General features: G+C 47.4%; 1 protein-coding gene across 1 annotated transcript in view; it reads right to left on the reverse strand.

Moving 5' to 3' along the window:
* Positions 1-10,358: 10,358 nt before the first annotated feature.
* Positions 10,359-21,268, reverse strand: part of LOC311360169 (filamin-A-like) — a gene marked incomplete at its 5' end in the record, with an annotated part of 17,230 nt that continues 6,320 nt past the window's right edge. The window contains 12 exons of the mRNA XM_084480261.1: positions 10,359-11,939; positions 12,087-12,284; positions 12,852-13,070; positions 13,847-14,023; positions 15,020-15,152; positions 17,198-17,313; positions 17,744-17,881; positions 17,961-18,227; positions 18,713-18,835; positions 19,041-19,193; positions 19,763-19,966; positions 20,841-21,002. Coding sequence (XP_084336387.1) covers positions 11,755-11,939; positions 12,087-12,284; positions 12,852-13,070; positions 13,847-14,023; positions 15,020-15,152; positions 17,198-17,313; positions 17,744-17,881; positions 17,961-18,227; positions 18,713-18,835; positions 19,041-19,193; positions 19,763-19,966; positions 20,841-21,002 — 2,075 coding nt within the window. The 3' untranslated portion in view covers positions 10,359-11,754. The remainder of the gene's footprint in view (positions 11,940-12,086; positions 12,285-12,851; positions 13,071-13,846; positions 14,024-15,019; positions 15,153-17,197; positions 17,314-17,743; positions 17,882-17,960; positions 18,228-18,712; positions 18,836-19,040; positions 19,194-19,762; positions 19,967-20,840; positions 21,003-21,268) is intronic.

The raw sequence follows: 21,268 nt of genomic DNA on the forward strand, positions 1-21,268 counted from the left end.
GTCGATGGATCAGGTCCGGTCAGGTTAGGAGTCGTGGTCTTTATACAGTCTATGGTTGCGGGCGCAGACAGTGACAGAGACGTGTCTTACATCTTTCGGCGTAGGTCCCGCCCACGAGATTCAGCTCAACAACAAGCAAAACTTTTGGATTCGCAAGCAAAACTTTTGGATTCGCAAGCAAAACTTTTGGATTCCCATTAATACATTTTTAATCACATTTATTTTACTTACAATAAAACATTTTTTGATTGCAGTGTCGATAGTTTTGCTCTCAAATCTATTTTTGATTGCAGTGTGGAAAGTTTTGCTCTCAAACCTATTCTGTTTGATTGCATAATAAAGACACAAATCTACCTCCATAGTGATCATGTCATTTTTATTTCAAAACATTGCCAGTGTAAATTGTGATATTCCTTACGAACACTTATGGCATAAATGACACGTTGAGCACTCGTAAAAAACATCAGCTCATACACTCAGGGGCCACACAGTAGATGCCAAGCTAGGACACTCTTATCTATGCACTAAGGTATCTGTCGTAAATGGAAGTATTTAATTTATTTGAATGTTCTAAATGTAAAATCTGTTTTGATTTGTTCCTAGGCAGGTTTTACCTAACTTAATATCAGAACTTACACTTTTGGACTGCAAATCCAAAATATGTTCAATGTCTTGCTTTAAGAATGAAGCTCCAATACGAAGAAGAGTTGATACTCCAGCGCACATTCAGCACAGCAGGACAATTAACTTGTCCGGGTTCTTTGCAGACAAACATGTTAAAAGTTTAGATTCTTTGCAAATAATCCTGCCTGGACTACTTTGGATTAAGGCAAGCTAAAATATTGTTGAGTTGTGAATGTTTTCTCTTCGATATCGTCCACTCAATGTTGGGCGAATGGTGAAGTAAAAGGCAGAGCTGCGTTCAGATGAAGTACGTCTGTTAGGAGAGTTCCATCAGATCTCTAGAATCTGCGCCCTGCTGTGTATTTTGAGAGGTTTCTCTCAGAGCACAATGTCCATCCGTTCAGCCCCGTTAATCAGCACCAGTCAATTTTAAAACCAGTTTGCCGTTTCTGTTCCATCTCCAAATGCCTGCTCACTCTGCACTCCATAGGTAACATTATGGATAACATTTGGAACGTGATATTAAGGATAAAATAATAATGTTTTGTGTTTCTTGTATTACGGTTTCACCAAATTGAGTGCTGGATCTAAGCAAAATACTGGAGACCATACATCTTTGGTTTAGATGTATGGTCTTCTTTGGTCTTCTTCAGTATTCAGACCTGCTATCTGTCCACTTGTAACAAGGAGGTATTATCTTTATTATCTTTCTTATCTTTCGCTAAGGACACTCCACCTGTGAGTAGGGCATGTAAACGGAGGCTAGACGAGAGCGGGCGAGAGGAGGGCTCCAACTTAGCTCTGTAGAAACTGATATTATCTTGTGATAAGGACCATTCAAATCTAGGTCAAAATACACACATGAGTAACGCCTAATGCCCGTGTCACACTGTCCTGAAATCGACACCAGATGGCCATACAAATATGGAATTGTTAATTTCGCCTGAAGATGGCCCCATCTTCGGCAATGACCAGCCGAAGCAAGTACGATGCCTACAGAAGGTCACAGGATGGCACCCGAACCACACACACGAGACGTCGCATTGAGAGTACGATGCGTTCGAACTAGGCCCCGAAGGCGTCGCGTAACATCCCAATGGTATAAAACCTTCATATAATCATCTATCTAAATAATCAATATAATATATATATATAATCTATATAATATATCTGTCGCAGCCATTCAAATGAGGCTATTGATTTTCTGTTTACAAAAGGTGTCTGACTTGTTTATTATTTATGAAAATATAAATTTTTAAATGAAAGCTAAATTTTAATTGAATAGTTACCTAGCACAGAGTCCTGCACGGGTCCATTTTTTGAGACCGGCCCCCACAAAGCACCAGATCTGACCCGTCAGCCGTGATCATATCAAAATGAAATCCGTACGCGCCCGGACCCGTTATTATTTGGCCAGTTACCCGACAAGATGGAGAGAACATTCCGTGCAATTATTGCCACGGTGGAAGATGTTTTTGCATGCTCCTTCCACCACAACAAAACATCGAAAGGATCTCCCTTGGGTGGCTTGAACTCTATGTATTCAGAGACCTTGTCTTCAGGCAGCGCAGTGTCATTGAGTCCCCGCTCCACGTCTGACAAATGATCAGCTGTTGGAACCAGACGAGGTCTCTTCGCAGCTGGGAGTCAAGTGTCGTATCGTTGACTAAAACGGACGTCACAATCTGCCCGTTTTAGCAACTTTTATGCAGGTTGATATTATATAATAGTGTTTATGCTGAGACTGCTTTGCTTTTTGCTACCTGTAGGGTCTGTGTGCGGGCTTTGCGTGCAGCAGGTATCTGGTGTGTGTTTGTCAGGTGAAAACTAAATGTCAAGGGAAAGAGGAGGTAGTTGAAAAAAGTATTTTGACCTCTTATTAAGTTCACCCGTTGCTTATAATGGTTTATTTGTTTCCCAGTATCATTCCCTTAATTTAGAAGACAGTTTTGTTCATTTTTTAATTGTAAAATAAATGCAATCATTTTTTGAAGTCGCAAGTTTTTGAAATTATTGGAAGCGAGTCGAGCTGACCTCGCCTGCTGTACCCACGGTCCAAACAAAGAACAGCCGAGGCAATATCTATATAATCATTTTCATATAATATATATAATAACCAGGAACTGAATTGTGATTAATTGTGATTGAAGCTTTGGGAGTTACACACGCCTCTGCTCGTAGACTTGCTCAGGACTGACTGAGGAAGATGCTCTGAGGCTGGCCTTTTATATGTCCACGTTACCATGACACATGGGAAACGCTTGAGCTACTCAAATTCGGCTGTCTTCGCCGACACCGTGGTCCCATCTCGATGTCATCGTACTCTAATACGATGGCTACACAACGGTATTGCGAGGGCTTCACGTAGTCGTGTTGCCTTCCTAAGACAATCGGGCAGCTTCTTGTTTCCTTCGTAGTGTCTTCGTGAGGCGGTGGCACCAATGATCACACAAAGTAAAGAAGAAGATGACACGACTTGACAAGATGCCCTCAATGGCCTTACGAAGGGCAAAATGAATGACGAATTTGAGCATTTCCTTTATCGTGTGTCCATCTGGTGTCCATTTCATGTGACACGGGCATAAAGGGTTCTAACAACAAGCACCGGCTACCTAGATGTCACAATGAGGTAATCATTGTTATGATATTTTAGTCCAGGAAAGGCCGCCGAGACAGGATAGCTTTTAACTCACTTTATTTGGTTAAGGTTATTGGTCTATTGTCTATCGTCTATGAAACAAAAGGAGAGGGATCGTATATAACACGCGTGGAGCGTCTCTAAGCTTTACATCTAATCGATACGCCGCCCAAGAGATTCTGATTTTAAGATGGCGGAGTCCGAGTTAAATAAGAAGGTAGAGGTGGCCGTGTTCTGTGGCTTTAAAAGCCCGCCCCCTTTCATATATGTATGATCAGCTGCTGCCTGGTTGTGCAGCAGTCTTAAGGCTTATGTTATGTTTACTTTACTAGTATTGTGGCTATGGGAGAATATTATGGCTGAAATATGTTACAAAAGTGTGAGGACGTTGGTGTCGGACCGTACGTTTAAGCTTGTCTTCCCACCTGCTACAGGAATAGCATAATTCACCTATGCCTGCCAAGTTTGGCATCGTTCCCCAAGGAGCGATACGACAATGTAAAGACGATGCTATTGTTTTTTCTGAACCGGCACCACGTCCCAGGCAAGTTCAGAGACCTCATACTGGACTACTACAACAGCTTCAGTTTGAGGGTCTCCTCCGGGACTACAACATCGGAGTGGATCAAGCTTGAGAAGGGGATCATCACTGGATGTACAATTTCAGTGATCCTCTTCGCGCTCGCCATGAACATGCTGGTGAAGTCTGCTGAGGTTGAGTGCAGAGGACCTCTCACCAAGTCTGGTGTCCGACAACCTCCCACCAGGGCCTTCATGGATGACCTGACCGTGACAACCACATCTGTCCCGGGGAGCAGCTGGATCCTGAAGGGTACTGGAACTGATCACTTGGGCTCACATGAGCTTCAAACCAGTTGGTCTACGAAGTCCCGATTTCCACTGTCGAGGGCTATCGAGAGGAGGGTCAATAGGTTCCTACGGAAGTGGTTGGGTCTTCCCCGAAGCCTGAGCAATATCGCCCTGTACGGGAGAACAACATGCTGAAGTTCCCCTTCTCGGCAGCGCCTCGATGTGATCAACACCCAAATGGATGTCCAAGAAAGGAAGATGCCAACGAGTAGGAAGTGGTGTTCCGGCAAAAGACTTACTGACACTATTCCTGTGTTTTGTAATAAAAGTGTTGAACCTTGAAAGTGATGTTTCTTTATTTATGAACCAATTTATTCAATGGGGAAAAATGGAAAGGCTTGGGTAGAACAGTAATCACATTCTATAACCTATGGTAAATCTGTCTCATCGGATTTTGAAAATAAAAAGCCATTGAATTTTTAACACTGAATATTTATGCATTGAAATAACGTATCAGATTTTTTTTTCTTCTAAATTTAAACAACAAATTCAACAACAGCTGCAAAATTCAATGTATGAAATTTCCATAGCAACTTACATGCCGTGGTCATTTTGGAACGGAAAACCTAGGGTTGCCGCTAACCCTGGGTTAACTTAGCTGGGTAAGTGATAAAACCGGCTTTGTGGAACACCCCTCTGGATAGCACCATAAACCACATGTTGAACATTTACCTCTCCGAGTCATACCCAGCCAGAGACGACCATACCACAAAGGATCAAAATCGTTTTTCATCAGAAGGATGGCTGCAGTTAAAAAGGATTTTAAAAGTCCCAGTAGGCCTTCCAAAACTCTGTGAACGTGTTCAATGTTACGGAGACGGTTGTTTGGGATGAGATCAATATTACATGCTGACACTGGTTCAACTGAGGGGTGTTCCACAAAGCCGGTTTTATCACTTACCCAGCTAAGTTAACCCAGGGTTAGCGGCAACCCTAGGTTTTCCGTTCCAAAATGACCACGGCATGTAAGTTGCTATGGAAACATATGCTCTCAATCAAACCTGGTCGGAGCAGGTTTTGCGCAGGTTAAGTTTGGAAGATAACCCGGTTTTGCTCAGAGTAGGCTATTTAAACCCACGTTTATCGCAGCTTTTACGTGTTCGCCTGTTGATATCGGAGCGCAAATAATTTGTGCAATTCACAGAGAGATTAATTAGACCACGGCTCGACATATTGTCCTTTCCGGATGACTTTTTGCTGGAGAGATATAGTTTTTCACGTGATTCTTTGATATATTTAAATAGCCTTCTCCAACCCTACATTGCAAATGTTACCAATCGTGGATCTGCCCTCAGTTCACTACAAACAATTTGCATAGCTTTCCGTTTTTTTGCGACGGGTAGCTTTTTGTACAGTGTAGGAGATGCTGAGCACATAGGCAAAGCTACCGTCTGCCGCTCCGTGCGTCTGTCTTGCGCTGAAGCGGTTGTTGCGTAACTTCATGGAGTTTCACCAACTTGCAGGTCAGCATTATCTACTTTAAGTGTTCCCAAATGGCTCCGAAATGATCCTTGTTGACTTTTCATCTGGGTGTTATATTTCAGGATTTCCTAATGTAATTGGGTGCATTGATGGCACACATCCAATGTGAGCAATACATTTCAACAGGGTGCGTTGCATTATGAACATATCATAGACCTCATATAATTGTTGTGCTTGTGCAAGATAGCTCAAAGTTTGTATTTGATCGCAGGGCAATTCGATGGGGATCTCCTAGGAGATCGAGGGTATCAATGCCTCCCGACGCTCATCACCCCGTACCCTAATCCCGCTCCTGGACCACAGACAACATTTAACCTGGCACACAGCAGAACCCGCGTTAAGATTGAAAATACATTCTGGATATTGAAGTCCAGATTCCAATGCCTACGTGGACTAAGAGTTTGTCCGGAACGGGCATGCGATGTAATTGTTGCATGCGCCGTCCTCCACAATATAGCCACTCTGCGCAAAGAGATGCCTCCCCACTTTACCCGTTCCTCGAGGAGGAACACATTCGCAAATGTTTGTAAGGGCTGACAAAGGATGCGAGACCACATTTGCAGAAATCATTTAAATAAAAATAAATAAAATAAACACTTTTCTTCCATCATTTTTATTCTTTAGTTGCTGAGGGAGGAAAAAGAATAATTAGTACCTTGATCGGTAAAATATGCGGCCCGTTTCGCCATTTTGATCAGGATTTCCATGATCCATACATCACGTCTTTATAGGTTTGCCGTGAACGCGCACAACCCTGTGTTAACCAACCCCGTGTTGATTGAACTAATTCATAACCGGTGCTGTGGAACCGACAGCTCTGGGTTAGTCGGCACAGGATCGGACAACCTAGAGTTCAGCGTTAACTCTGTGTTTGTTAAACCTCCGTTCTTGGAACACCCCTCTGATTCACTTCTACATGTCATTACCAGAGGGGTGTTCCAAGAACGGAGGTTTAACAAACACAGAGTTAACGCTGAACTCTAGGTTGTCCGATCCTGTGCCGACTAACCCAGAGCTGTCTGTTCCACAGCACCGGTTATGAATTAGTTCAATCAACACGGGGTTGGTTAACACAGGGTTGTGCGCGTTCACGGCAAACCTATAAAGACGTGATGTATGGATCATGGAAATCCTGATCAAAATGGCGAAACGGGCCGCATATTTTACCGATCAAGGTACTAATTATTATTTTTCCTCCCTCAGCAACTAAAGAATAAAAATGATGGAAGAAAAGTGTTTTTATTATTATTTTTTATTTAAATGATTTCTGCAAATGTGGTCTCGCATCCTTTGTCAGCCCTTACAAACATTTGCGAATGTGTTCCTCCTCGAGGAACGGGTAAAGTGGGGAGGCATCTCTTTGCGCAGAGTGGCTATATTGTGGAGGACGGCGCATGCAACAATTACATCGCATGCCCGTTCCGGACAAACTCTTAGTCCACGTAGGCATTGGAATCTGGACTTCAATATCCAGAATGTATTTTCAATCTTGACGCGGGTTCTGCTGTGTGCCAGGTTAAATGTTGTCTGTGGTCCAGGAGCGGGATTAGGGTACGGGGTGATGAGCGTCGGGAGGCATTGATACCCTCGATCTCCTAGGAGATCCCCATCGAATTGCCCTGCGATCAAATACAAACTTTGAGCTATCTTGCACAAGCACAACAATTATATGAGGTCTATGATATGTTAATAATGCAACGCACCCTGTTGAAATGTATTGCTCACATTGGATGTGTGCCATCAATGCACCCAATTACATTAGGAAATCCTGAAATATAACACCCAGATGAAAAGTCAACAAGGATAATTTCGGAGCCATTTGGGAACACTTAAAGTAGATAATGCTGACCTGCAAGTTGGTGAAACTCCATGAAGTTACGCAACAACCGCTTCAGCGCAAGACAGACGCACGGAGCGGCAGACGGTAGCTTTGCCTATGTGCTCAGCATCTCCTACACTGTACAAAAAGCTACCCGTCGCAAAAAAACGGAAAGCTATGCAAATTGTTTGTAGTGAACTGAGGGCAGATCCACGATTGGTAACATTTGCAATGTAGGGTTGGAGAAGGCTATTTAAATATATCAAAGAATCACGTGAAAAACTATATCTCTCCAGCAAAAAGTCATCCGGAAAGGACAATATGTCGAGCCGTGGTCTAATTAATCTCTCTGTGAATTGCACAAATTATTTGCGCTCCGATATCAATAGGCGAACACGTAAAAGCTGCGATAAACGTGGGTTTAAATAGCCTACTCTGAGCAAAACCGGGTTATCTTCCAAACCTAACCTGCGCAAAACCTGCTCCGACCAGGTTTGATTGAGAGCATATGTTTCCATAGCAACTTACATGCCGTGGTCATTTTGGAACGGAAAACCTAGGGTTGCCGCTAACCCTGGGTTAACTTAGCTGGGTAAGTGATAAAACCGGCTTTGTGGAACACCCCTCAGTAAGTAGACAGTCCTGTTTTCATCACATACAGTAATGTTAATCCAACTCCATGGTAGGAAAACTGGAATAATGTTGAATAACGTTAGTAGTTATACCGCGATCGTTTCATGTCTTTGCTTCGCTTTCACTGTATAATCAAACAAAAAAGGGAGCACATTTTTCATTTAATTGTAGCCTAGTTTGTAGCCTAAAGTTTGCCTAATAATTAGTTTTACCACATTTAAAATGCCTGAGTTAATTTATCTTACCTTCACTAGAACAGTGAATGATAGTCAGTGGCGGATTTAGCAAATTGAGGGCCCAAGGCGAAGATATGTATGGGGCCCACCTCATCCGATCTTTAAGAGAACGGAGAAAAAAAAAGTACAGACTGAATGGTGGATAGGCAGATAGAGCTAATCCACGCAGAAGTAAAGGTTGGAGATGAGAGGGGAAAAAATCCCCTTTAAACCCTGCATACACTTCTTTACTCCAAAATGAAGATGGAAAGCAGAGAACACACAAAGTGTAGCACTACACAAATAGTCACGATGGAACCCAACAGAGAATAAGGTTTCAGATAACACCTGCCTTTGCCAAAATGCCAGCACTGTTTATTCTTTTTTTTAAGATCAAATCAATATCAATATAACCATCAAGACAAGTACTTAGGGTAAACCCCCACAAACAGTCATATACTGAGTAAAACATCACAAACAGCCATATACTTAGCAAATATTGCCAAGATGAATAATTGACTTTGTATGTGTGAGTGAGTGAGGTTGCAATTGGCATTGCACTTGAGATTGACATTTCAATCATTCTACAAACAAACCCATATACAAGATGCAGGATATTGTAAGAGAGAGAGAGAGAGAGAGAGAGATAGAGAGAGAGAGAGAGATGAGATGGAAGAGAGAGAAAAGGGGACTAGATAGAGAATAGATTGTTCTCCACATCACACGCTTCTGACACACAGTCCTACTTATTGACGTCTTCTCACAGATCTTCACCTAGCGCCACTTCACAGCTAGCTGCTGCTGCTGTAGCGGCACGTTCAACGCCTTGGACGTTGTTGTTCCTGTCTGTATCCCCAACAATAGCTGTAAAAAAGTGTGTCATCTTTGGCAGCGTTGCCAAATACTTAACGGCGTCTTTTCGCTTTTTTCTTTTATTTGAGCTGCTTGGGTAACTTTATTTCCTAACCCTTTTCCTAACCCTTTATTTTATTTTTGCATTAAGACTCTTCTTGCTTCGTCTGTTTGTGTACGAAAAAAAAAAATAAAAAAAAAAAGTTTTGTTTTTTTGGGAGATTCGTTGGGTTACGTGTCTCGTTTCCACCGCCACCAGTACCCTTATGGTGGGCGGGGTTTAAGACAGTACCCTTATGGTGGGCGGGGTTTAAGACAGTACCCTTGTGGTGGGCGGGGTTTAAGACAGTACCCTTATGGTGGGCAGGGTTTAAGCCACCAGTACCCTTGTGGTGGGCGGGGTTTAAGACAGTACCCTTATGGTGGGCGGGGCTTAAGCCACCAGTACCCTTATGGTGGGCGGGGTTTAAGCCACCAGTACCCTTGTGGTGGGCGGGGTTTAAGACAGTACCCTTATGGTGGGCGGGGCTTAAGCCACCAGTACCCTTATGGTGGGCGGGGTTTAAGCCACCAGTACCCTTGTGGTAGGGCGGGGTTTAAGCCGAAAGGCGACAGCGGGGTTTAAGCGAGAGGTAGACACATTCCTGTTCCCCGCTTGTATTGGAGTGAACGGGGATATCTACTTCCGGCCCCATGATCTGAGGGACCCGTCCACAGCCCGCTAAAAAACTGCAATACCAGGCTTGGCCACTGAGCACGGGTGGACTGCAGAAGTAGACGCTGCTCCTGGGGGCCTGGTGTGTGCAGGCCCCCAGGAGCAGCGTCTACTTCCGCAGTCCACCAATGCGACTGTGCTCGCTCGCTCAGCGCGCCATGAGGGGCGGGGCCGACATCTGGACACGCGCCATGAGGGCGCACGCCACACCTGGAGAAATAGTTGTCTTTACAACATTATTAAAGTCCCGCTGGTGGTGTGGTTATACATTTTGTACCTTTTATGGTTTCCTATAAATTGTAGTTTTATTTTTCACTTGCTTTGGCTTATGTCAACTTTTGTTTTAGCAATACCAGAATAAGTAAAGCTATATTTCACACGTTATCGACAGTGAAAATAAGACCATATTGTTTACAAGAAACACGTTTTTATAAGACCGGTTAATAACCGGGTTCATCCGATGAAATATATATTTTTACAAAAAGAAATACAAGAACGATTGACAGAAAAATACGTAGACAACTTTATTGTTTATCAAAATACTGTCTTACAAACACTTTAAAAGCCCATTATTTTTTCAAGACGTTTCAATTTGTTTTTCAAAAATACTGAGTACACACAAAGCCAAAGAATAAGGGCGTGGCAGCGCAATGGGTGCAGGAAAAACAAAGCAACATTTGTTCTCATTTCTTGTTAAGGTCCCTCTCTTTAGTGGATTCAATTTCACAACAAATATTCTCCTGTAAAGCCGCTCTCTAGAAATGTCCCTTCTGTTGTCCCTAAACCAACGTGTCTGTATGAAACAGTAAGACATGGAAAGCCTTTCTTCAGGTGTGTCCCTGTGAGAGAGCTGTAACACAAGGCAGCAGAGAATACTTCTGGATCCTGTGATCAAGAACATGGTGAAACGTTAAGAGTGTAAGGCCTGGACGCTACTCTAAACACTTGGTTGTCCCCAGAACCTCCGCTCCAACCATCGCCACGGAGAGCCACACCCCTGCGCTCCACGTAATACTTTACCACACCCTTTCTTTGCCAGTAGACCTTTTCTCAATCTTATCATGAGTTAACGTTTCAAAATAGGAGTGCCTAAATGGATCACACTAGCAGCAGATTAAACATGAGGGAGCAAGTTGGCAAGCGTTACAATCAACACACTGACTGGATTCAGCCACCACTGTATTGACTAAACCATGCACCAGTATTAGAAGATACATGGTCTCTATAGGTTCAGCCTCAATGAGCCGTTTCAGAGTAAAGGGTTTGTATAAGAGCTGATCCGTGTACGCAGTCAAAGACCAGGGGTGGGGTGGGCCTTATCCTGCTACGCACTCGTAGGCTATTCCATGGAACGCACTCCGTTAAGACTAGAACGAGGAACAACCGCTAGCGCTGTCCATGTGTGAACATGGGACGACTTGGGGACATGATTTGGACAGGGCTGTGGAGGATGATAGCGGTGCCACAAGTAGTGGTAATATTCAGTGTGAAAGGATTTCTCTTTTTTTTTTGTAAAAAATAAAAATGGCAGTAGGGGATATCTGGATTCCAAATATTTAATTTAGGCGCGTTCCGACTGAGGGACTCCCTGGACAGCGGCTCAGTGTTTTGGCTCTGCCCACTCGCTGAGTTCCCCTCGCCGTCCGTTCCCGTACAGGAACCCTTGTAGCGGCGACCCAACGCTCAAACAGACGACGCAGCACCGGAACGCGCCTACTGCTGAACAGCAAGCGCTGAATTAGTGTAAACATTGACACAGGCGAGTTTGATGAAACTGGGGATCCTGGGTGTTCAATGTTAACACACGAGGGAAAGAATTTGTAAACAGCAATATCACAGGCAACAATAGTTATATTATATAATTAAGAATTTCAGTTGCTAGGAATGAGTGGTGCAGTGGGTGGTGTCAGACGGTGATGTGGTAGGGACTGCCGGGGATGTGGTCATCTCCCCACTTGACCACCAGGATGTACTCCCCCTTGTCCTTCAGCTGGTAGCTGACGTTGTACATCCGGTTCCCCAGATGTTTGACCAGGATCTCCTCGCAGGGCACCTTGGGGCCGTCCACCCCCACCAGGAGCATGTTCCTCCCTGGGGAGGGAGCGGGGTTAAAGGTCAAAGATGGGACATGCACAAACACACTAAATAGGAAAAACATAATCCCAAAGCGATCAGTCCCACGTTGTCCTGTTTCAGAGACAGTGGAGGGCTGCCCACAGTCAGGTCCTAGCCGTGTACCTGCTTTGCTGCAGTCCACACTGAAGCTGTTCTTCTGTCCGATGTAGCCCTTGGTGAGACCCACACCCTTGGCCACCACCTTGGTGGCATCCGATTTTGGAGGGACCCCCTGCTGGGTGCCACTGATGGCACGGGTCACCGGGTCCACCATCACGGAGGAGGTCTCATGCATGCTGTGACTGGACACCAACTTGGAACCTGGAGCAGGAGAGGGCCCACGTTAGGGGTGGAGATCTCAAACTCCCCACAACGAGTGTGAGTCCTCACAGTGATCCATTAACGAGTGTGAGTCCTCACAGTGATCCATTAACGAGTGTGAGTCCTCACAGTGATCCATTAACGAGTGTGAGTCCTCACAGTGATCCATTAACGAGTGTGAGTCCTCACAGTGATCCATTAACGAGTGAGTCCTCACAGTGATCCATTAACGAGTGTGAGTCCTCACAGTGATCCATTAACGAGTGAGTCCTCACAGTGATCCATTAACGAGTGTGAGTCCTCACAGTGATCCATTAACGAGTGAGTCCTCACAGTGATCCATTAACGAGTGTGAGTCCTCACAGTGATCCATTAACGAGTGAGTCCTCACAGTGATCCATTAACGAGTGTGAGTCCTCACAGTGATCCATTAACGAGTGAGTCCTCACAGTGATCCATTAACGAGTGAGTTCTCACAGTGATCCATTAACGAGTGTGAGTCCTCACAGTGATCCATTAACGAGTGTGAGTCCTCACAGTGATCCATTAACGAGTGCGAGTGCTCACCAGTGATCTTGGCCTTGAAGGGGCTGCCACCGATGTGGTAGGGCCCGCCATATTTGATGGAGATGAGATAGTTGCCAGGGGCCATGGGGGTGTAGGTCACCCGGTAGCCCTCTGAACATTCCACACAGTCCATCTTCACCTTGGAGGGCCCGTCAATAGTCACCGCCAGGGCCCCGGGGCCCGCGTTGCTGGTGTTCACCACAAACTCACAAGCAGTGCCTGGAACGACGGGAGAGAAACGGACACACAGACAGCAGGAGAGCGAGGAAAAGGTGAGTGAGAGATCAGAGAGACAAAGAGGAGGAGAGCGGTGTCAGAGAGGCCATCCAGACAACCAGTGTTATACAGTAGGATTGTATTAAGACACAAACTAATCAATAAATTATAGTTCCAATAATGTAGAATATAGTGTCAATAATGTCTACTTCAACATCATTTTGGTTTTCTGAGTACTAATAAGATTAGTAGTTTTGTTTCTACAAATCGTATCATATTAGGCACCTATTTTTGTCTATTCTTATTAAAGCAAAATTTGGCATTTTTCAACCTGGACCCTATTTTCTGATCATTTTGGGTCGCATGGAATTCCTTTAATCAGTCTGGTATTCAGCCAGAACGGCGCAGCCACAATCTGCAAAAACAGGCTGCAATATAATCTTATAGGGCAATAAGGCCCGTCAACGACCAGCTCACATGATATTAACATTGTGGAAAGGATCCCTACAGAGAAATACAACTGTTCTTTACCTTCAGCTTGATCTGGTCTGTTTGTTATTGTGTCGGACCAAGTCTCACTCAATGAGAAGAGCGGTTTGTTGGACTACAGGAAGCAGAGCTTATTATTATCTACGGGGAAGGAGAGTTGAAGCCTTTCCCCCCCCCCGGACTGTTGGTCCCAATAACAGACGGGATCAAGCAGAAGGTGAAGCCTACAGGTGGCCCCGTGTTGGTCCTCCACTGTGAGCAGGCCGAGGGCCGGTAGGAGGCCGTCTCACCGGTGGTGCCGCCCTCCAGGCCGGCTCCGTAGGCAGACACCATGCCTGGGTCTCCGGCCTGCCCCGTCTCCCCCACGCGGATCTTGAAGGGACTGCCGGGGATGTGGCTGCCGTTGAACTTGACGTCGATGAGATAAAGGCCGTTCTCTCTGGGGATAAACCGCACTGCGTACTTATCTGGTGACGGAGAAGAGGAGAAGGGCTATCGTTGGTAGTTCTGCAAAACCAAACACCTCAGGTTCACTGGAGACTCTATGACCACGTACACAGGAACTCAGGGTCGGGGGGGCAGGAGAAAGTATGTATATTATTGAGTCTTATTAAATGTTACGTTTTGAACACCAAGTATGTACGCATGTCTAGAGTCACGTCATCAGGGACACCCACACGGAGTGCAGGTTATTTCCTAATCCAGGCGGCTTATTGTTGCCTAGAGCCACACAGGACTACTAGAACAAGGCCTACCACCATAAGACACTGAGCAGACCCTCAGCCAATGAGAAGCAACACACTGAGGAGACGTCACCAGGAGAGAGATACATTCCCTTGGCAAAACAAAAAGAAAACCATATCCAACAAGGCCTCTAGTGTTTTGGGCCTTTATTAAAATATTGATATTCTGTTTATAGAGCGACCTGACCCCCCCATTAGTGCTTTACATTCCCTAGCTGTGGGCTCTGAATCAGACACACAGAAACTCATTCAACAGGCGCAAAGGAAATAATATTATTATTATTAATATTAAAAAAAGAAGGTGGCTGGATGTTTGATACTCGTTTCTCAAGAGGATAAGCCCCCAGCACCCCCACTCTCACTGTTTTTCTGGCCATGTCAACATCAGTTTGGGTTTGCAGCCCTTAGTGATGGAAAGCCACAAACGTCCACATGCAAACGTTCACTAATGGCTCTTCTGATCCCAGGAGAATACACCTGGCTGTCAGGGGACCACTGGGTACCACCATCTGTGTACAAGTACACCACGTTTTATATTAAATACATTTCCATTTGTAGAATTTATTCTATTTTAGTTTCCATTATCTAACATGAACAATCCATTCCTTTTACTCCGGCATGGAACACTTTGTGGGAAGGACATCAAACAGAAACGAAAGCACACGTTGAAGGGCGTGTGAGCTCCTCTGTGACACGCGCCGCCCTGTCGCCGTGGGTTACCTTGGTCGATCTCGGTGACGCAGCACTCCTCCAGCGCCCCCGACGGGCTGTGGACCTTGGCGTCGATCACGCCCTTGGCGCCGTTCAGGCTGACGGCGAACGACGCCGGCTGGTTCACCTTGAGGCCCGACTCCTGCTCGACAACACACACTCACACACTGAGCGCTGGCACCCCCAGACCTCCACACATCAGAGACACAAAGACAGGACCAGAGCAGGCCGGGGTCCAGGGGCTCCTTACCGTACGGTCGCTAGCGGGGCTAAAGAGGAGGGCTGCTACAGAGAGAAAGACTGAGGGGCTGCTTCAAAAACAGCCAGAAAAGTATCAGGAAACTGTGGGTGAATACGCATACTTGTTGTGTGTCTATGTTGTAACTGCATGTTCACACCATCGATCTGTGTGTACAATGAGTGTAGAGTTGTGTGTGTGTTGGTACTGAGGGGACAGGTGAGAAGAGGCAGTAAGGAAACAGCCCGTGTGAGACCTCTTTAACCCTGTAGCGCCGCTGGATTAACACGTCTGTTGCCAGCCTTTAGAACGGGGCACGAGAAACACACACAGTCCTTCAATATCCCAGAAGCCTCTTCACCTCCCAACAATGCAGCAGCAGCAGCAGCTCGTTTCTGTAGTCGCTCCAAAACCTTTGGACGCACCATCATAATCAGAGAGAGACACAGGGGGGTGTGTCTCTCTGTCTGTCTGTCTGTCTGTCTGTGTCTCTGTCTGTCTGTCTGTGTCTCTCTGTCTGTCTGTGTCTGTCTGTCTGTCTGTCTGTGTCTCTCTGTCTGTCTGTCTGTCTGTGTCTCTCTGTCTGTCTGTCTGTCTGTGTCTGTCTGTCTGTCTGTCTCTCTGTCTGTCTGTCTGTCTCTCTGTCTGTCTGTCTGTCTGTGTCTCTCTGTCTGTGTCTCTCTCTCTGTCTGTCTGTCTGTCTGTGTCTCTCTGTCTGTGTCTCTCTGTCTGTCTGTCTGTCTGTGTCTCTCTGTCTGTGTCTCTCTCTCTGTCTGTCTGTCTGTCTGTGTCTCTCTGTCTGTCTGTCTGTCTGTGTCTTTCTGTCTGTCTGTCTGTCTGTGTCTCTCTGTCTGTCTGTCTGTGTCTCTCTGTCTGTCTGTCTGTCTGTGTCTGTCTGTCTGTGTCTCTCTCTCTGTCTGTCTGTCTGTGTCTCTCTGTCTGTCTGTCTGTCTGTCTGTCTGTGTCTCTCTGTCTGTGTCTCTCTGTCTGTCTGTCTGTGTCTCTCTGTCTGTCTGTCTGTCTGTGTCTGTCTGTCTGTCTGTGTCTCTCTGTCTGTGTCTCTCTGTCTGTCTGTGTCTCTCTGTCTGTGTCTCTCTGTCTGTCTGTCTGTGTCTCTCTCTCTGTCTGTCTGTCTGTGTCTCTCTGTCTGTCTGTCTGTGTCTCTCTGTCTGTGTCTCTCTGTCTGTCTGTCTGTCTGTCTGTCTGTGTCTCTCTGTCTGTGTCTCTCTGTCTGTCTGTCTGTCTGTCTGTCTGTCTGTGTCTCTCTGTCTGTCTGTCTGTGTCTCTCTGTCTGTCTGTATGTCTGTCTCTCTGTCTGTGTCTCTCTGTCTGTCTGTCTGTGTCTCTCTGTCTGTCTGTCTGTGTCTCTCTGTCTGTCTGTCTGTCTGTCTGTGTCTCTCTGTCTGTCTGTCTGTGTCTGTCTGTGTCTGTCTGTGTCTCTCTGTCTGTCTGTCTGTGTCTCTCTGTCTGTCTGTCTGTGTCTCTCTGTCTGTCTGTCTGTCTGTCTGTGTCTCTCTGTCTGTCTGTCTGTGTCTCTCTGTCTGTCTGTCTGTCTGTCTGTGTCTCTCTGTCTGTCTGTCTGTGTCTCTCTGTCTGTCTGTCTGTCTGTGTCTCTCTGTCTGTCTGTCTGTGTCTGTCTGTCTGTGTCTCTCTGTCTGTCTGTCTGTGTCTCTCTGTCTGTCTGTCTGTGTCTCTCTGTCTGTCTGTCTGTCTGTCTGTCTGTCTGTGTCTCTCTGTCTGTCTGTCTGTCTGTCTGTGTCTCTCTGTCTGTCTGTCTGTCTGTCTGTCTGTGTCTGTCTGTCTGTGTCTCTCTGTCTGTCTGTCTGTCTGTCTGTCTGTCTGTGCTGCTCTAGGCGTTACCCTCCCTGCTCCGGCTGCTGCACTGTCGGCGGCGCGCGGCGGGCCGGTTCCTGCGCTGGCGGACCTGTGTGTGTGTCTCAGAGCCTCACCTGAAGACTGGCGACAGTGAGGCGGCGGGCGTCGTCGGAGGGCGAGGCCACGGGCACCACGAAGGGGCTGTCGGGGATGTGCTCGTCGTTGAAGCGGATGGACACCTCGTAGTCACCTGCAGGGGGCGGCAGCGCGGTGAGGAACCACTCAGGACACTACCCAGCGCTGAGGGGCTGCGGCTCACATTCATTCATCTCCTGTCGCTGCAACTCGTCTGACACCGAGTGACCGAGTGGAAAGGGGCTCACACTCAACTCTAAAAAAAACAAATCTGCATCTTTCTCCAGTTGTCACTTCAGTTGATACATCTTGAGGAAGCTCAATACTATCAGAGATGTTTCAGGGCCAGATGTTATCTCTGCGCCTGAGGCCATGAACACAGAGCAGTAGCACTGAGGGCTGTGGATCCATGAGCCAAAGGAGACGCCACCAACAGTGACCTTAAGGACAGGGAACATGACAACTGTAGAAATAATGTCAGAACCCCGGAAGACGGGTGGAGACATGACCCCCCCCCGCAGAGCCGGCCGGTTTCCTGGTCTCACCAGGTTCCTGCACCATGTAGGACACTCCGCTGGACCCGTCCTTGCGGTCCTCAAAGGCGATCTCCGCCTTGCTGGGCCCCTCCACCGCGATGCTGAGGCCCCCGGCGCCCGCCTCTCTGGTCCAGATGCTGAACTCGGCTGCACACAGGTCAGCGTTACGTCACCACTACTCACTGCCACTCTGACTCATGCTGCTGCTGTCGTCCATCACACACACCTGGTACCCCCGCCTCGGCGCGCTCCAGCCCCGGCCCCCCGGCCCGCACCTTGTGGGCGCCCCCCTCTCCCAGGGGCCCCACGGTGAACTGGAAGGGGCTGCCGGGCACGTGGGAGCCGTTGTACTTGACGCACACCGTGTGCACGCCGGTCTCGGTGGGCACGAAGCGGATGCAGTAGGTGTTGTTCTCCCCCTCCATGATGTCAGCCTTGTGCACCTGTCCCGACGGACTGGTGACCTGCGCCGTCATGTCCGCTATGCTGATCTCTGGGGAGAGGAGCAGCAGACACAAGGCTCACTGGACCAGGGAGAGACCAGCAGACACAAGGCTCACTGGACCAGGGACGCACACTGCCACACACTAACTGGACATGAGTTGGAATGGTGTCAATGCTGACATGTTTCTGGTATGTTTTAAATTTCAAATTCAATCAAATGCGATAATGAATGTGATTTAGTAGAGACAATTTTTTTGCAGAGCGAATTACAACAGAATTTAAGCTGCTACAAAACAATGTCCGTGCAACCTCATTTAAAAACAATTTACTGTCGAACAGCTGTAACAATCGGAAGCAAGCACCAGTAATCTGTACCATCCGACCACCAGACCTAGAGACCCACTAGAGGATTCAAACCCAGAACAGGTCTGAGTGGGTCAGGTCACTGGACGGTTGGTCGTTGCATTCAGCAGACACTCAAATAGCCGTCGTCCAATAGCATGGGAGCAGGGCTTCTGCTGGCAGAGAGCTGACCTGGGATCTTCAGGCTGAGGTCACACTGGCTGCCCACGTTGGCCACAGACGCCGCCCTCCTCTTCCTCGTGATGCTCTCCTTCATACGGCCCTCGCCCGTCACCTTCACTGTGAAGGCACTTCCTACACACACACACACACACACACACACACACACACACACACACACACACACACACACACACACACACACACACACACACACACACACACACACACACACACACACACACACACACACACACACACACACACAAGAGAAAGGTGTCAGAGGAGCAGGCTCAGGGAGGGTTCTGGTCTCCGTGGGGGTCCTGCGGTGGAGGCCTACCAGGAACGTGCTGGTCTGCGAACTTGATGTTGATGATGTAGTTCCCGGGCTCGGTGGGGCAGTAGGTCACCTTGCAGGTCCCGTCCTCCTGGTCCTCTGTGTTGATGTCCACCTTACTGGGGCCCTCGATGGACAGACTCAGACCCCCGTAGCCTGACACACACACACACACACACACACACACACACACACACACACACACACACACACTCCATAACCAACCCTAACACTGATGTCGCTGGCTAGGCTGAAGCCGTTCAGCTTGCATGTGATTTGTTTTTTTACATTGAAGGCAACCCACTGGCAAATACAATGACCCCAACGCTACGACGACTCACAGAGCCCTCCTGGCCTACAGACACAAACCACACTCAGTATTTACACAAAGAGAATCCTCAACGACGCTTGTTTTTGACATGCAGCTCCTGAGCCGACCAGTGGAAGCTGCTGCCCACCAGTCTCAATGGTTTGAATTAATGAGGACTTTTAACATTCCTTCACCAAATGTACTTTGGTGAAACTTAAATAACTAAGAAATGAAGAAATTAAACTAAGAAATGAAGGTAAGAAGGAGAAATGAAAATGAAATGAAAGGAGAAATGGCAAAACGCTGAATATGAAAGAACAGTAACTAAAACGGACACGCACGCACGCACGCACGCACGCACACGCACACGCACACGCACACACACACACACACACACACACACACACACACACACCTGCGTTGCGCGTGTCGATGATGAAGTGGGCGGGCTGGAAGGTGCGGGCCTCGCTCAGACCCTGCCCGCTGACGGCCACGCGGCTGGCGTCTCCGATCTCCGACTGGCTGATGGTGACGGCGATGGGGCTGCTGGGGATGTGGCGGCCGTTCTTCTTGATGTTCACCAGGTGCTCGCCGATCTCCTTGGGGAAGAAGGAGATGCCTGGCGGGGAGGAAAGGAGCCTTTAAAGAAGAACTACATCTACTGTAGTATCAGTCTGTACGCAGTGTCACACAACACAGTCTGTACGCAGTGTCACACAACACAGTCTGTACGCAGTGTCACACAACACAGTCTGTACGCAGTGTCACACAACACAGTCTGTACGCAGTGTCACACAACACAGTCTGTACGCAGTGTCACACAACACAGTCTGTACGCAGTGTCACACAACACAGTCTGTACGCAGTGTCACACAACACAGTCTGTACGCAGTGTCACACAACACAGTCTGTACGCAGCACAGTGTCACACAACACAGTCTGTACGCAGTGTCACACAACACAGTCTGTACGCAGTGTCACACAACACAGTCTGTACGCAGTGTCACACAACACAGTCTGTACGCAGTGTCACACAACACAGTCTGTGCGCAGTGTCACACAACACAGTCTGTACGCAGTGTCACACAACACAGTCTGTACGCAGTGTCACACAACACAGTCTGTACGCAGTGTCACACAACAGTCTGTACGCAGTGTCACACAACACAGTCTGTACGCAGTGTCACACAACACAGTCTGTACGCAGTGTCACACAACAGTCTGTACGGTACACAGCCGCTTCATATCAACACAGTATCAGTCTGCATGAAGCTGCTTCATATCAAACAGAACGGCAGCGCGGCAGAAGGCAGAAACCTCGGCAGGTCATTTCTCTAACCGCTCTGAAAACATTTAGTGACACTCAGGAAACTAACTCGAGCCAACGACGAAAGTGTCGGAGGTCAACTACACCTGGGTACTAGTCGGCCCCATGCACTGGTCATGGAAACTTCCTCCTTCCTTGCACCACGGTTGCCATGGGTTACACTCACCAACATGTCCGTCACGGAGCATCTTCAGCACGCAGGGCTCCTCGCGGCCAGAGGGCGTGGTCAGAGACGCCGTCAGCTGACTCAGGTCCAGGTCGCCGATGTCCAGCGGGATGTCAGCAGCCGAGCCCACCTTCAGCTGGGACATCCTCAAGGAGTCGTCGCCTAGGAGACAGGGAAGGAGGGGAGGGAGGAAGGGAATGACCTCGGGAAGCGAGACAAGGTGGATCTCTCCTTCTGCTGCTCTGGCCTCTCAGAGTCTCTCAAAGTGCACTTTTCTAAATGTATTTGAACGTCAAACGTTTCGTCACCTCCGTCCCCCTTTCTGTTACTTCATTTGTATTCTTTCAAATGTTTTAATGGGTTGAAGTGTCATTGAGTATCTAGAAGAGCTCCATAAACAACAGGGCTCTGGTTATGCAGGTCAAACG

Source organism: Micromesistius poutassou (assembly GCF_964030765.1).
Source record: "Micromesistius poutassou genome assembly, chromosome: 15".
Classification (NCBI taxonomy): domain Eukaryota; kingdom Metazoa; phylum Chordata; class Actinopteri; order Gadiformes; family Gadidae; genus Micromesistius; species Micromesistius poutassou.